Source organism: Psittacula echo (genome assembly GCF_963264785.1).
Source record: "Psittacula echo genome assembly, chromosome: 22".
In the NCBI taxonomy this organism is placed as follows: Eukaryota; Metazoa; Chordata; class Aves; order Psittaciformes; family Psittacidae; genus Psittacula; species Psittacula echo.
In genome coordinates, this window is record NC_137758.1 from 1,973,690 (window position 1) to 1,987,111 (window position 13,422).

The following is a 13,422-nucleotide window of genomic DNA, read 5'->3' on the forward strand; positions in this document are numbered from 1 at the left end:
TAGCAATAGTTTTGGAGAAATAAATGTTTTGGGTATGGTGGCAATCCTGACCTGTGGATGCTGGTACGTGCTGTACGGAGCGGGTGTGAATGCAGCTGCAGGTGGAATGAGAGGGAGGATGAGGATGATCTGCAGGAGCCATCCTCAGCTTGGGGAATCCTCAGGGTTATTTGAATGGTAACCGGCACTGGTGGGCATCATCCCAGAGTGGTTTGGGTTGGAAGGGACCTTAAAGCTCCTCCAGCTCCAACCCCTGCCACGGGCAGGGACCCCTTCCACTGGAGCAGCTTGCTCCAAGCCCCTGTGTCCAACCTGGCCTTGAACACTGCCAGGGCTGGGGCAGGCGCGGCTGCTGCAGGCAGGGCCGCTGATGCTCTTCATTCCTTAGGCTTTGCTGCCACCAGCTGGAGCAATCGCTTTCATCACGAGCTTGGGGCCGGGGCCGTGGTTTTGCCCCCCGGGCACTCGCATCCCCCATGGGGTTCACCCGTGGGCACGGCCCGGTGCTAAGGTGCGGGACTCCGCACCCATTGGGAGTGCTGGGGGGGCTGGGATGTCCGAGGGCATCGATGTGCGTTGTTCCCTTTCAGGAGCTGTGTGAAAGATTCACAGCACAACCTGAGAGCAACCTTTATGGGGTGTTATCCACTATTTTAATCATTTCCTTCCCGTCTGCCTTTCCCCTTCACCAGCCCCAACCCTGTCCCGAGCTGAAGCAGGTCAGAAGTCTCAGAAAACACCCAAATCTGGGGGTTCTGCCTTTAAAACCCCCTCGGTTTCGGTTTCGTTTCACCTAGAGCTGAGTTGGCAGCTCGAATTTCCGCCCCAGAGGTTTCACTTTCCCCTTTCCTTGTGTTCACTGCTCCTGTCTGCAGTGTCGGTGGTGCCTGAGGGGTGAAACGAGCTCTTCAGCATCTCAAATCGAGGATCTTTATGCCTGGTGAGTGAGGGATATGGCGCGGCAGCCCGGGCAGCACATCCCCACTCCATCCGCAGCCTGCACCCACACTGCACTGGTGTGGGGAGATCAGTGCTGCTGTGCTAGGACACAGGAGCAGCAAACAGGGCTGGAAATGACCTGAGGAAGTCACCCTGTCCCTTCCTCTTCCTGCCAGCGGAGCTGCAGCAGAATGGCTTCAATCAAAGTGATGTTTCACTGGTGCTCAGGGACCTTTGCAGGCTTCATCTTGTGAGGACGGGGCCTGCAGACGCACATCGACCCCAGCCCGACACAACCCCTGGCTGCAGGTCCTGAGGCTGGGCACGCTGAGGGGTGGGCTCCTCGGAGCACCCTGCATCCCGCTCTGCATCCCGCATCCCGCCTCGCAACCCGCATCCTGCATCCCGCTGCCGCGGGGCTCCCGGTGAGAGCGGTGCTGGCGCCACGGCTCGGGAATGTCCCAGATCCCACCTTTGCTCGTCTCTGGAACCCTCGGGAAGCGTTTGCAGGCGCCAGGGCCGGACCTCATCCTTGTTCTGGCGCCTGGGGGTGATTTTGCGGCTGGGGCAGGGCCCTTGGCTCCGTTTGCTCCCGCTTCCTCCCTCCTTTGCTGCCCTGCGTCCGGAGCCGTTTCAGCGCCTCAGGGGCTGCCCCGGGGCCGGATGCAGAAGCCTCTGGACCCGTAACTGCAACAGCGGCTCCTGGGAAGGGCTGGAGCTGAACCACGCGGCCCTGGCTCAGGCCGTGAGCTTCGCGGTGGCTCTGCGGGGCAGGACCGCGGCAGCGCTCACCAGGAACGCAGCCGGGTGCGCTGCGGTGTCTGTGCTGGGGCTGAGCGCTGACCCCAGCGCTGGGGGTGCCCCGTTTGGGTGCCGAAGGTGCAGATCCTGCTCCAGCCCCGACTCTTCCCGTCTCGGCACCCTTTGCAGTACCAGAGCCCCGCTTGCAGCACGGGGACCGCGTTCCTCCGGAGCAGGAAGCAGCAGCGGTTCCTCCTCCCGCTGATGCTGCCGGGCGGGTTCTGCACCCCCCGGGCTGCGCTCTCGGGGCTGGGAGGTTCCTCCCCCGCTGCAGCTCCTCTCCCTTTGCTCTTCGCGCCTGACTCCCGGCGCCAGGGCCGGGTTTGAGCTGCGCTCACGGCTCCGTCCATGCGCGGCCCTCCCTGGGAGCCCTCGGGGGGTAGGTCCCGCACCCGGCCCCGCTCCCGTGCGAGGATGGGTTCGTGGTGGGGCGGGCGCCGGAGGGGTGACCCCTGTGCTTCCCCCTTGCAGCAGCGCTGCTGGAGATGCAGAGCACCCCGAGCTACCTCTGGAGCACCGAGGACTGCCTGGGCCAGGGCGCCACAGCCTCCGTCTACAAAGCTCGCAACAAGGTGGGTAGGGATGGAAGGAAGGGGAGAACCCGGAACCGCAGCGGCCCGAGCCCCCATCCCTCCTGCCCCGTGGTGAGGGTGCCCCTGCTCCCTCTGCTCACCCCCGGGAGCTCCAGGGGCTGCTTTGGGGCTGAATTTCGCTTCTCATTTGGCTCCTTCCCTCCCCGGGGCTCCAGCTCGGGTCAGTGGGTGCAGAGCAGCTTTGGGGTGCTCCGGAGCAGGTCCCTCTCCCGGCATTCCCGGGCATCGCAGGGGGAAGAAGCTGGTTTTGGGGGAATGCCCGGAGGTTCCGAAAGCCCCGTCCTTGCCCATTTGCATGTTTCATGCAAACACTCACCAGGGCTGCACCCCCGGCCTTTGATGTTCATTGAGCAAGCGCCTGCTCAATGGGGTGGGAGAGGTAGCGTTGAGGAGGGTTTGAACCCAGCCCTGCCCCACTGCGCGCTCCCGGCCTCAGCCCCCGCTATAAACTTGATGTGGAGCTGAACAAACACGGACACGGAGCACGCGGGCTGCAGGGGCAGGAGGCAGAGGGTGGTGAGGAGCGGCGGGGAGGCTCTTACAGCAGAGAACACGAAGGCTGCGAGATGCCGGCACCCTGCGGTGTCAGTGGAGTTTGCATCCCCAGTGGATGCGGGAGCAGTGACGGAGCTGACGGAGCTGCTCAGGACATGGATGGGATGGTGCCGCCTCCTGTGCCCTCCTTCTCTGGTCCCTCTTCTCCTAGAAATCGGGGGAGCTGGTTGCCGTGAAGGTCTTCAACAGTGTCAGCTACCGGCGGCCCCAGGAGGTCCAGATGAGGGAGTTTGAGATGCTGAGGAAGCTGAACCACAAAAACATCGTCAAGTTCCTTGCTGTAGAGGAGACAGTAAGTGGGTCCCAGCCCCGAAACCCTGCTCCTGGGCTGCCTTCTCCTCCCTCTACCTCCACACCAAGCCTCAGCCCTTCAGCGCTGGTGGCACTGGAGCACTCTGTGAGCTGCTGTTGTCCCCTGTCACCCTCCAGCCCTGCTTTGTCCAAGCAGGGACCCAGCAGCCGAGGGAGGGGTGGAGCTGGTCCTGCCTGGGAACAGTGGGGGGACCTCCGGGCTGCTCCTTGTGCAGGGCAGCAGCAAGCAGAAGGTGCTGGTGATGGAATACTGCTCGGGGGGCAGCTTGCTGAGCGTGCTGGAGGACCCGGAGAACACCTTCGGCCTGGCTGAGTCCGAGTTCCTCATCGTGCTGCAGTGCGTGGGTGAGTGAGGGGTCCTCCATCACCGTGAGCGCAGCCTGGAGCTGGGAAGCTGCAGAATGGGGACCTTGGGGTGCTGGCGATGGATGGGAAGGGTGGGCTGAGCACCAGCTCTGGGCTGGTCCCCTCTCCAGCTCTTCCCACATTGCTACCTCTGAACAAAGCCCTTCCGTCCGGTGTGCCCAGTGGCAGGGATGAACCACCTCCGTGAGAACGGCGTGGTCCACAGAGACATCAAACCAGGCAACATCATGCGGCTGCTGGGGGAAGATGGGCAGAGCATCTATAAACTGACCGACTTCGGGGCTGCCCGGGAGCTGGGCGATGATGAGAAGTTTGTGTCTGTCTATGGGACAGAGGAGTACCTGGTGAGCACAAGGATGGGGCAGCCACAGCTCCCCGGGCACCCTGTGCCAGCGCCTCAGCACTCTCATAGGGAAGAGCTTGTGCCTCAGACCCCATCTCCACCTCCCCTGCAGCACCCGGACATGTACGAGCGCGCGGTGCTGTGCAAGCCGCAGCAGAAGGTTTACGGCGTCACCGTCGACCTCTGGAGCATCGGCGTCACCTTCTACCACGCTGCCACCGGCAGCCTCCCCTTCGTCCCCTTTGGGGGCTCGCGCTGGAACAAGGAGGCCATGTAGGGACCGCATCCAGCTCGGGGCACCAGGGGCTGCGCTGCGGGGAGGTGGGACCCTGGCTGGTGACCCTGGGGGCTGCAGGGTGATGTGGCTGTGGCTCGGTGCATGCCAGCAGCACTGGGGGTCCGTGGGCTGTAGTTTACAACTCATTTAATCCCATAGAGCCTGATGTGTAGCCCGTGGAGAGCGAGCATGTAAAGGACCCATGCCCCATTTATCACATTTACCCTCAAAATGCATTCTCATGACTTTGGAGCTAGAAGAGAATCCCAGAATCCCAGACTGGTTTGGGGTTGGAAAAGGCCTTGAATCTCATCCAGTTCCAACCCCCTGCCATGGGCAGGGACACCTTCCACTAGAGCAGGTTCATAGAATGAACCAGGTTGGAAAAGACCTGTAAGATCATCACATCCAACTGCTCCCTCTGTGGATGTTGTTCTTTCCATGAACCATGTCTTTCCCAGCCCATCCATCTCTGCCCTTTCCCTCTCTGCTGAGCCCAAGGGACTCAGCGCCCAAACGGGCACCGTTTGGCTCATTTCAGCTGCAGCCAATTCCCTTCACCAGGTACAAAATAACCTCCGAGAAACCTCCTGGAGCCATTGCAGGGGTCCAGGGGCAGGAGAACGGGAGCATCGCGTGGAGCTACGAGCTGCCCCTCACCTGCCGCCTCTCCACGTGAGTGCCCCGGCTCGGGTCCCACTGCGGGTCCCATGTCCTGGCTCCACGGCTCTGGGTGCTCGCACAGCACAGCGGGGTTTAACCAGGCAATGAGCTTCTCGCCTGCAGATATCAGAGCTCTCAGAGCAGGCCTTTGCTTTATAGGCAGGGAAAAGGGATGCGGGGCAGGGGAGCAGCTCTGTCAGAGCTCAGCGTCTCTCCCCAGCCCCATGCTCACCACGTTTATGGCTCAGGGTTAAGTGCAGGCGTCTCTTCTGCTGCTGCAGGGGGCTGAAGGAGCAGCTGGTTCCCATCCTGGCCAACATCCTGGAGCTGGATCAGAGGAAATGCTGGGGATTCAACCAGTTTTTTGCAGAGACCAATGACATCTTGACCAGGATCGCAGTGGACGTCTTCTGCCTGCCACAGGCTTCCTCCCACCGCATCTACATCCACTCCTACAACACGTAAGGATGCCAAGGCTGGGTTAAAAGTTGAGCTCAGGAGCCTCAGCCCCTTCTCTGTGGGTGAACCTGGGGGAGCGCCCGCAGTTAAACCAGGTTAAACCAAACCGGGCTCAGGCTCTAATGGGAGCTGCTGCTCTCAGCACACAGAGCCCCAGGGAAGCTGCCCAAGGGGCTCCACTGCTCTTGTGGGCTATTTTGCTACAAGAGGGCAGCAGGCTGTTGAAGTGATGGAAATCCTAGCGCTCCCCTCATTGCTTATTCCCCGTCCTTTCGTTTCTCCTTCATTTCAGTACCACCAAATTCTTGGATGCCGTCTTCAAACAAACGAACGTAGCCCCTCACCACCAAGAGTACTTTTTCGAAGGGCATCACTACGAGCTGGATCCGAACCTGCAAGTGCAGAACTTCTGCAGAACCACGGAGCACAACCCTCTGACCCTGCTGAGCATCGCCGAGCAGCCAGAAGATGTGGTAGGAGTCAGATACAGAGACCGTGAGTACCGGTGGCTTGGAGATGGAGCAGGGCGCGCAGGGTGGGTGCGGAAGGGAGATTTGCTGAAGTTATTATCTTTATATCCAATAAGGGTATATGTATTTCATATATAGATATATATGTATACGTTTACAATAAGGACTCCAATGCACAGCAGGAAGTAGAGGGGTTTGATGCCGGATTAGGGATGCAGGATTAGGGGGTTTCAGGGTCAGTTTTCCCCTGCCGTGGGCTGTTGCTCCATGGCCACCCATCACACCCCATCCCTGCATATGCCCATGGTCTAAAACATCTCTGAGACCCGCACTAAGCAGCATCGCAGCTGCTCCCGTGCCTGGAACCCTGCGGGCCTGCAGGGTTTGCTTTAGGGGTGTGAGATGTCCCCGGGGCTCCGGGCTCCATCCGCAAAGCCCCTTGACCGCATCTCCCCAGCGGCACTCGAGTTCCCAAAGCTGGTCCCCAGGGTGGACGTGGTGGCCGACTGCAGGGCAGCCAAGGTAGGTGGGGGGGGTCCCTGCGCCCCGGGGAGCCCCGGCCGCAGGGGTGCGGATGGAGGCAGTGCCCGTTGCTTTGCAGAGCGCGGTGGGTGCCGTGCACCAGACCCTGCGCATCGCCCGCGCCCTGCGGCGCTGCCGGGAGCTGCTGGCCAGGGGCCTCCACTGGGTGATGTGAGTGTGGGGGCCAGCGTGGGTGCGGGTGCGGAGGGGGGGACCCGGCCCTTCCCAGGACACTGATGGGATTGAAACCACTCCTGGTTTTCCAGCCTGTTCCCAACAGTGCAGGGGTTGGAACTGGAGGAGCTTTAAGGCCCCTCCAAACCCGAACCGTGCCATGGTTCTATGAGCATTTTCGCCGTCCTACCCATTCCCTTTGGGGTAGGAGCTTCTTGTGCAGGGCAGGACAGAGCCCCGTGGGTGACACCCCCCTGCCCAGGAGCTGCACCCAGTTTTGCATGCATCCAGCCCCCCATGTGCACATGAGGAGGCACCAGCTCCATCCTAACCCCGTGCGGCTGGCCCCAGGATGGAGGTCGGGCAGGGAAGCACGTGCTGGATGGGCTCTTTTCTCTCTTGGCAGTGGCAACCTGAAAACGGAGTGCGTGAGGGTGCTGGAGCAGAAGAGAGGGGCTCTCTCGGTGCTCTCCTGCCTGCAGCTCACTGAGGTGAAGACCCCCGTGCTGTAAGTGTGGCTTTGCAGCCGCAGGGATGCAGGCGCTGGGCTGTGGCTGCTGCAGATGAGTTATGGGGCTCTCAAAGGTGCCATTCACGAGGCTGAACTAATGGGGCTGAATGACAAGGAAAGCCTCAGCTGGCCTGGACACCCGTTCCCAGCCGTGCTGCCCCAGGAAAAGCTGAACCCGTTTTCTCTAAGCTATCCCATGGTTGTTTTGCATTCCAGTCCTGTTGCAGCAGAACGTTCTTTGCTGCTGGGTTGCTGATCTTTTATTCATTTCCATTTAGCAAGCCTCTTAATTTCTATCTCATCTAAAAAGATAGGGATACATGGTTCCCATTGGCTTCATCCGGATAACACAGGGCTGGAGTGCCAAGAGCACTGATGCTGCAGCTGGATGCTGCTGCTTACCCATCCCTCCCTACATGGGCTGGAGCAGCCTAGTTCTGCTTAGCCAGCACTGCTCAGTGCTCTGCTCTCATGCCAGCTGCAGGGAGGCAGAAAACGCACAACATCTGAGCTGGTGCAAAGCCAGTGGGGATGAAGTGAAGAATTTGGGAACAAATTGGACTCAACAGGATGAGTTTTCACTGGATCCGCACTTCTGCTGTGGCTTGGATCTGCTGCCCTGGGCACAGAGTTATTTGCCCGCACAAACCACCCCAGGGACTCGGATGCTGCCTCCACACAGGATGGTGCCTCTGCCTCGTATCCTGCCTAATGTCCTTCCTTGTCTCCAGGTACGAGGCTGCTCCTGCAGGCAGTGGGGTGCTGGCTCCGAAGGATGCGGCTATGGTGAAGACAAGGCTGCAGAGGGTGAGCTCTGTGCAGGGGGTGAGCTCGTGGGGCTGGGGAGCATCCAGAGCCAGCCCCCACCTCTCCATCTCCTCCGCAGGTCGCTGAGGAGCTCTCTCAGTGCTCTCACAGCATCTTTGACTTCCGAGGGGCTCTGGATGGGGTTTTGGCTGAGCTGGTGAAGCACGGGCAGGAAGTGCACGAAGACAAGAGGTTTGTGGCACCTGCCAAACCTTTGCTGGATGGAGAAGGCATCGCTCCATGCACAGCCCCCATTGCAAACAGCTTCTAACACCCCTGTGCACGCACACGCAATGCGTGGAGCCAGGCTGAGAGCTGGGCTGGCTCCCCCCGGGTGCTGTTTTCACCCCTCTCCGGGGGCCTCACTCCTCTTTCCCTGTCTCTCTTCCAGCATCCAGCGGATCGAGTGCTGCCTGGAGGAGATGCAGCTCATCTACAAGCAGTTCAGGAAGGCCAGGACAAGCCCGCGTAAGTCCCTGGGATGGCAGGAACGTCCCTGTGCTGAGCCGGGCAGGGGGAACTGAGTCCCTGCAGCTCTTTGGTACCGTGGTCCCATTGGCTGCTGCCCTGGGGAGCCTTGGAGGGATCTCTGGGGTGTAAGGATGCCCATGTATTGGGTGGTGAACAGCAGGGCCTGTGCTGACTGGTGCTGCCTTCCCTCCGCAGGGCTGAGCTACAACGACGAGCAAATACACAAGCTGGATAAGTAAGTCCCAGCCCTCTCCCCTTTCTAGGACCTGCCCCATACTGTGGCCAGGCAGAAGGGGGAGTTCTGCTTGAATCCCAGTGGGATGTAAAATGTTCCTGGGTCACTAACACTGAGAGAGGGACTGGTGGTGGTGGTTCATCAATGCAGCACCTTTCATAGCAAAGGTTTTAAGCCAAAAGCTATTCCTGATGAAGAGGTGAGAAAACCCCTGACCTGGGGTCAGGGTGATGTTGCTGGACCAACTCCCTGCATTGGGAAGTGGGGATAAGCACATTCCAGGCTATTGCTCACACAGGGCTTAGTTCACGGCCATGTATTTGCTGAGATGCTGATTTCATATCCGCTTACCTTCCAGTGGGACTCAAGTGTCCGATGGCTTTTGTACCTTTAAAAATCCTCCTTTCAGTTTCCATTTGAAATCAGGGGAATTTACCAGAGCCAAGAACTCAAATGCGCACTTCAATAGGTACCAGGGCCGGTGCAACTGAACGGGCAGCTCCTTGAGCTTAATTAAAGCTTCAATCTGCTTTGGGCATCTGCCTTGAAGTCCAAGGCAAGGATTTCTCAGAAGTGCCCTCGGGGTGGGGATGAGATGTAGATATAGATTAGATATAGAATAGATTAGATATAGAATAGAATAGATGTATAGATTAGATATAGAATAGATTAGATATAGAATAGAATAGATGTATAGATTAGATATAGAATAGATTAGATATAGAATAGAATAGATGTATAGATTAGATATAGAATAGATTAGATATAGAATAGAATAGATGTATAGATTAGATATAGAATAGATTAGATATAGAATAGAATAGATGTATAGATTAGATATAGAATAGATTAGATATAGAATAGAATAGATGTATAGATTAGATATAGAATAGATTAGATATAGAATAGAATAGATGTATAGATTAGATATAGAATAGATTAGATATAGAATAGAATAGATGTATAGATTAGATATAGAATAGATTAGATATAGAATAGATGTATAGATTAGATATAGAATAGATTAGATATAGAATAGAATAGATGTATAGATTAGATATAGAATAGATTAGATATAGAATAGAATAGATGTATAGATTAGATACAGAATAGATTAGATGTAGATGGCAGGGGTGCTGGAAACCAGTTGATCTTTAAGGTCCTTTCCAACCCAAACCATTCTATGATTCTATATAGTTACAGACCCACATCAAAATCCATTGCTGAGCATCCAGTCCCTTTTTCTCCATTCAGGATCCAGCTTTAGGTCCCTGCCATGTGAATGGTGATGTTCATTTGCATACATTTAAGGCAATAACAGTTCTCTCCTGCTCTTTTTTCTGCTTTTAGGGTGAATTTAGGACATCTGGCCAGGAAAGTGCTCTTAATTTTCCAGGATGATTGCGTGGAGCGGTACAAGGAGGCCCTGGCCCTCCATGGCAGCAGCATGAGGTACAAGCTCCAGCCTTCTCCTGAGGTTGTAGGGCTCTGGTTCCTGGACATGGTGGGGATGGGAGCAGGGATATTGCATTAAGTATTGCCCACAAAGCCCAGGGCTTCCAGAGCACTCTTATCAATTGAGCTCTGAGATGCAGATGGAGATGGTGATGCTGGTAACTGCTGCGGAAGGACTCCTCAGTGGGTAATAAGACCCTGGTTCTTGTCCCATGCCATGCATTCCTGCCCTGTGGTTTTAATGGATTGATTTTAAAAGCCCCCTAAACTTGCTGCTTGAGCTTAAGCCGCTGGGTTCTTCACTCTCTGATGGGGAGAGGTTATTTTATCCGGTCAAAATTGCCATTGAGACAGAGATCTACGGGGGAGGAATGACTCCTGTTAAAGGGCGCTTGGGGAATAATGCAAAGAGCAAATTGCCTCGCAGTGATTGAGCACAATCCCGTGCCTATCACAGCCATGAGCAGTGTGAGGGGAGGCAGGCAGGGGAAGGGCATGTCCCACACCATGGACTTCTATTACCAGGTTGCTCTTAGGGGAGCATCCATTCCCCTGGGCTGCCGATGGGCGTGTAAGGAGGAGGATTTTCAGCAATGCTTTAGAATTGAACCCAGTTTTTTTTCCCTATCTCTGGCATGGAGTAGCCAGGAATTGACATGGGGGGAATTGAGGGGGGAATTTACCTCCGGTGCTCAGGAATGCCCTGGGAGGAGAGGGCAGCGTCTGCCCAGCCCTGCCCTGGCCCTGCTTTCCCTGTGTTCTGCTGGAGTATTTTTGGACCTGGTTTTCTGTCCCTACAGAAGAGGCACCGTGAGTCACCCCTGGCTGGCTATAATTCACTCTTCCTCCAGTTGGAGTTGTCCTGGTTTGGGCTGGGTCCCGCTGGCACCAGGGCTGTGCTGTGGAGGTGGTTTGCTGGGGGCTGGAGGTGGGACCATGCACCTGAAATAGTCTTTCCTTTATTACTGCAAACCAAACCTATTCTGATCCAACTGAGCACCCTCCTGCTGCGTGTCCGGCAGGAGCAGGTCCCTTTCCCGCTCTCCCTAAGTACTTTGCTGTTGGTGTTGTTTGGATAACCTGGCCTACGGTGGCAATGAGCAGAGCTGCAGCCGCACTTGCAGCCCTGTTGTGACTCATTTGCTTTCCTTTGGGGTTTTAACTTGGATCCAGGAAGGTTTGCAGAAAGCAGTAAATTGAATTAAACCACACAGAAATAGAATAGAAATATCATGTATTAAAGAAATAGAATCATTTAGTGTGAGGGTGCTGAGGTGCTGGCACAGGGTGCCCAGAGAAGCTGTGGCTGCCCCATCCCTGGCAGTGTTCAAGGCCAGGTTGGACACAGGGGCTTGGAGCAAGCTGCTCCAGTGGAAGGGGTCCCTGCCCGTGGCAGGGGTTGGGACTGGATGGACTTTAAGGTCCCTTCAACCCAAACCATTCCGTGATTCCATGGATTCCAGTCACTGCCGGTGAACGTTGACTGGGAATTTTGTTGTTGGTTCTAGGAAGGTCTGTGAGATAAAGAAGCATCTGAAGAGGCTCAGCAACCGCATCAGCGCCTGCAGCGTGGAGATGACGCAGTGCCAGGACTGCCTGCAGAGCGTAGGTGCCCATGGGGGGGTCCCACCCAGGGGTGCTGCTGCACAGACCCCCCCCTTCACACCCTGCCCACCCTGTGCTTGGGCACATGTGTTAAGCAGGGAACACCAGGGTGCTTCTGAGCAACTCGCTGCAGTGCTCTGTGGGGATCCACACTGGAGATCTTCCCTATTTGAGCAAGGAATGGGAAGAGCTTTGGCAGCGGCACCGCTGGTCCTGAGGACTGCCTGGCCGGGGTGCAGCACTGCAGCCCTGGGTCAGACCCACTGCCTCGGGGGCTGCTGAGCCTCTCCCTTTCCACAGGCTCTGGACAGGTTTCTCCAGCCTGAGCAGCAGAGCTTGGCCCCGGTTCCTCCTGCTCCTTCCCCTGTCCCTGTGAGCCAGGCACACCAGGATATGGCTTTCCGGTGAGTTGAGGTCCTGCTGTGTGCGATCCATGGGGTGCTCCTGCTGCCAGAGCTGCTCCCATAGGGAATGAGAGGCTGAGCAGCATCGGGTAAGGGATGGTTGTGTCCCTCGCAGGATGCAGGAGCTCCTGAAGCAGATGAGGTCAGTCACTTGTGATCTCAAGCTCAACAACAGCATCATCGAGCGGTGAGTAAGAGCACACAGGGACGCTGCTCCTGCCCCTAACACCAGGATGGGGTGGTGGGACCGGATGGGCTCCATGGGTATCCGTGGAGGATTCCAGCATGGGGAGTGCAACCACAGGTTCTGTTCCTGCAGGTTACATGGGGCTGCCCCAGCTCCTGGTGTTTGAGACGTGGTGAACTTGCAGCTGCTGCAGCCAACAGCAGGGAACACTCACAGCACTTTGGGTCCAGGGTGATGGAGACATCTGATGTTCATGTGTGAGGAGCTCTCTGTCTCCTACCTCTCCCCTCCAGCACTTTTGCACCTTTCACCAGCGTTAGCTTTGAGTGGCTTGAACACCCTGAACCTTTGAAAGTTTGACCAGAAAATAAGATGTTTTGGGGCTCTTTTTCCTTTTAAAAAGTGCTTGAAGGACTTCATGTTTTTCCAGCTTCTCTGTATCACCATGCCTGGTGGTGAAGAGGAAGAGGCTGAACAGCTGAATTCTCTTTTGCCCTCTTGTTCTGGGATTATTCCCACTTTTAACACACTTCTGGTCCCTGGAGTGGGCATGAGGGATGCTGTACCTGAGGGATAAGAGACTGGATCCAGCCCAGGACAGCTCCAGCACTGGGAAGGTGGGAGCCACAGACTTCAGCCCGCTGGTGCTGCCACCTCTCCTCGCATTCCCTCCTTGGGTTTGGGAATAGGAAGCCAAGGAGGATTCTGTTTCTGGGTATGTTTCTATCCATGTAACCGAGTCCTGTGTGGATGCACGTTGTCTCCAAACAGCCCTGTACGGCAACTCTGTGAACCTGGGGGTGCTACTGAATGCCAAGGCACAATCCCAGACGAAAGGGCTCCCACATCCCCACTCCATGGCAAGGGAAAGCAGGGATGCTCCTTTTCACTTTAGGCTAAAGGGGGGTAAGCAGCCACCCCTGCCATTAACACACAGGTGAAAGGATGGATTTATCTGTTTCTTGACCTCGGGTTTCATGAGGAACCATAACAGTCATCACCATGTGGAGCAGTGATACAGGAAGTCTGGGATTGTGGGAGCATGAGCAGCAGAGGGTACCAAGGAGCTCTTTGTGGGCAGAGTCAGACACACTGCCTCTCCATCCACCTCTTCCTGCCTGTCCCCAGGGTGATGGATGGGTTGTCATCCCCATCCCGCAATCCACATCCCATAGAGCCACAGAGGGCAGCAGCGTTCCCAGGCAGCAGCCAAAGCCAGGCAGGGAGATAACTCCCACCCGGCCAGGCTCACGTAGGGGTATTTACACCTTGG

General features: G+C 56.6%; 1 protein-coding gene across 1 annotated transcript; it reads left to right on the forward strand.

The window, feature by feature from the left end:
* The first annotated feature begins 1,297 nt into the window (after positions 1-1,297).
* IKBKE (inhibitor of nuclear factor kappa B kinase subunit epsilon) lies at positions 1,298-12,386 on the forward strand. Its single transcript, XM_080632978.1, has 21 exons — positions 1,298-1,364; positions 2,212-2,312; positions 3,040-3,180; positions 3,416-3,545; positions 3,729-3,910; positions 4,022-4,182; positions 4,751-4,861; positions 5,131-5,310; positions 5,601-5,803; positions 6,236-6,300; positions 6,380-6,471; positions 6,881-6,982; positions 7,717-7,792; positions 7,872-7,984; positions 8,184-8,260; positions 8,459-8,498; positions 9,849-9,950; positions 11,462-11,558; positions 11,859-11,962; positions 12,078-12,149; positions 12,282-12,386. Exons 2-21 carry the CDS (start codon positions 2,226-2,228, stop codon positions 12,313-12,315), a joined length of 2,169 nt encoding a protein of 722 aa, XP_080489104.1. The 5' UTR covers positions 1,298-1,364; positions 2,212-2,225; the 3' UTR covers positions 12,316-12,386.
* Positions 12,387-13,422: the final 1,036 nt, after the last annotated feature.

Bases quoted from the DNA above. Each gene is read 5' to 3' on its own strand.
- IKBKE (XM_080632978.1), top strand. From the start codon at position 2,226: ATGCAGAGCACCCCGAGCTACCTCTGGAGCACCGAGGACTGCCTGGGC. The intron at 2,313-3,039 runs GTGGGTAGGGAT...CTCTTCTCCTAG, and splicing joins TCTACAAAGCTCGCAACAAG to AAATCGGGGGAGCTGGTTGC. The intron at 7,985-8,183 runs GTTTGTGGCACC...TCTCTCTTCCAG, and splicing joins GAAGTGCACGAAGACAAGAG to CATCCAGCGGATCGAGTGCT.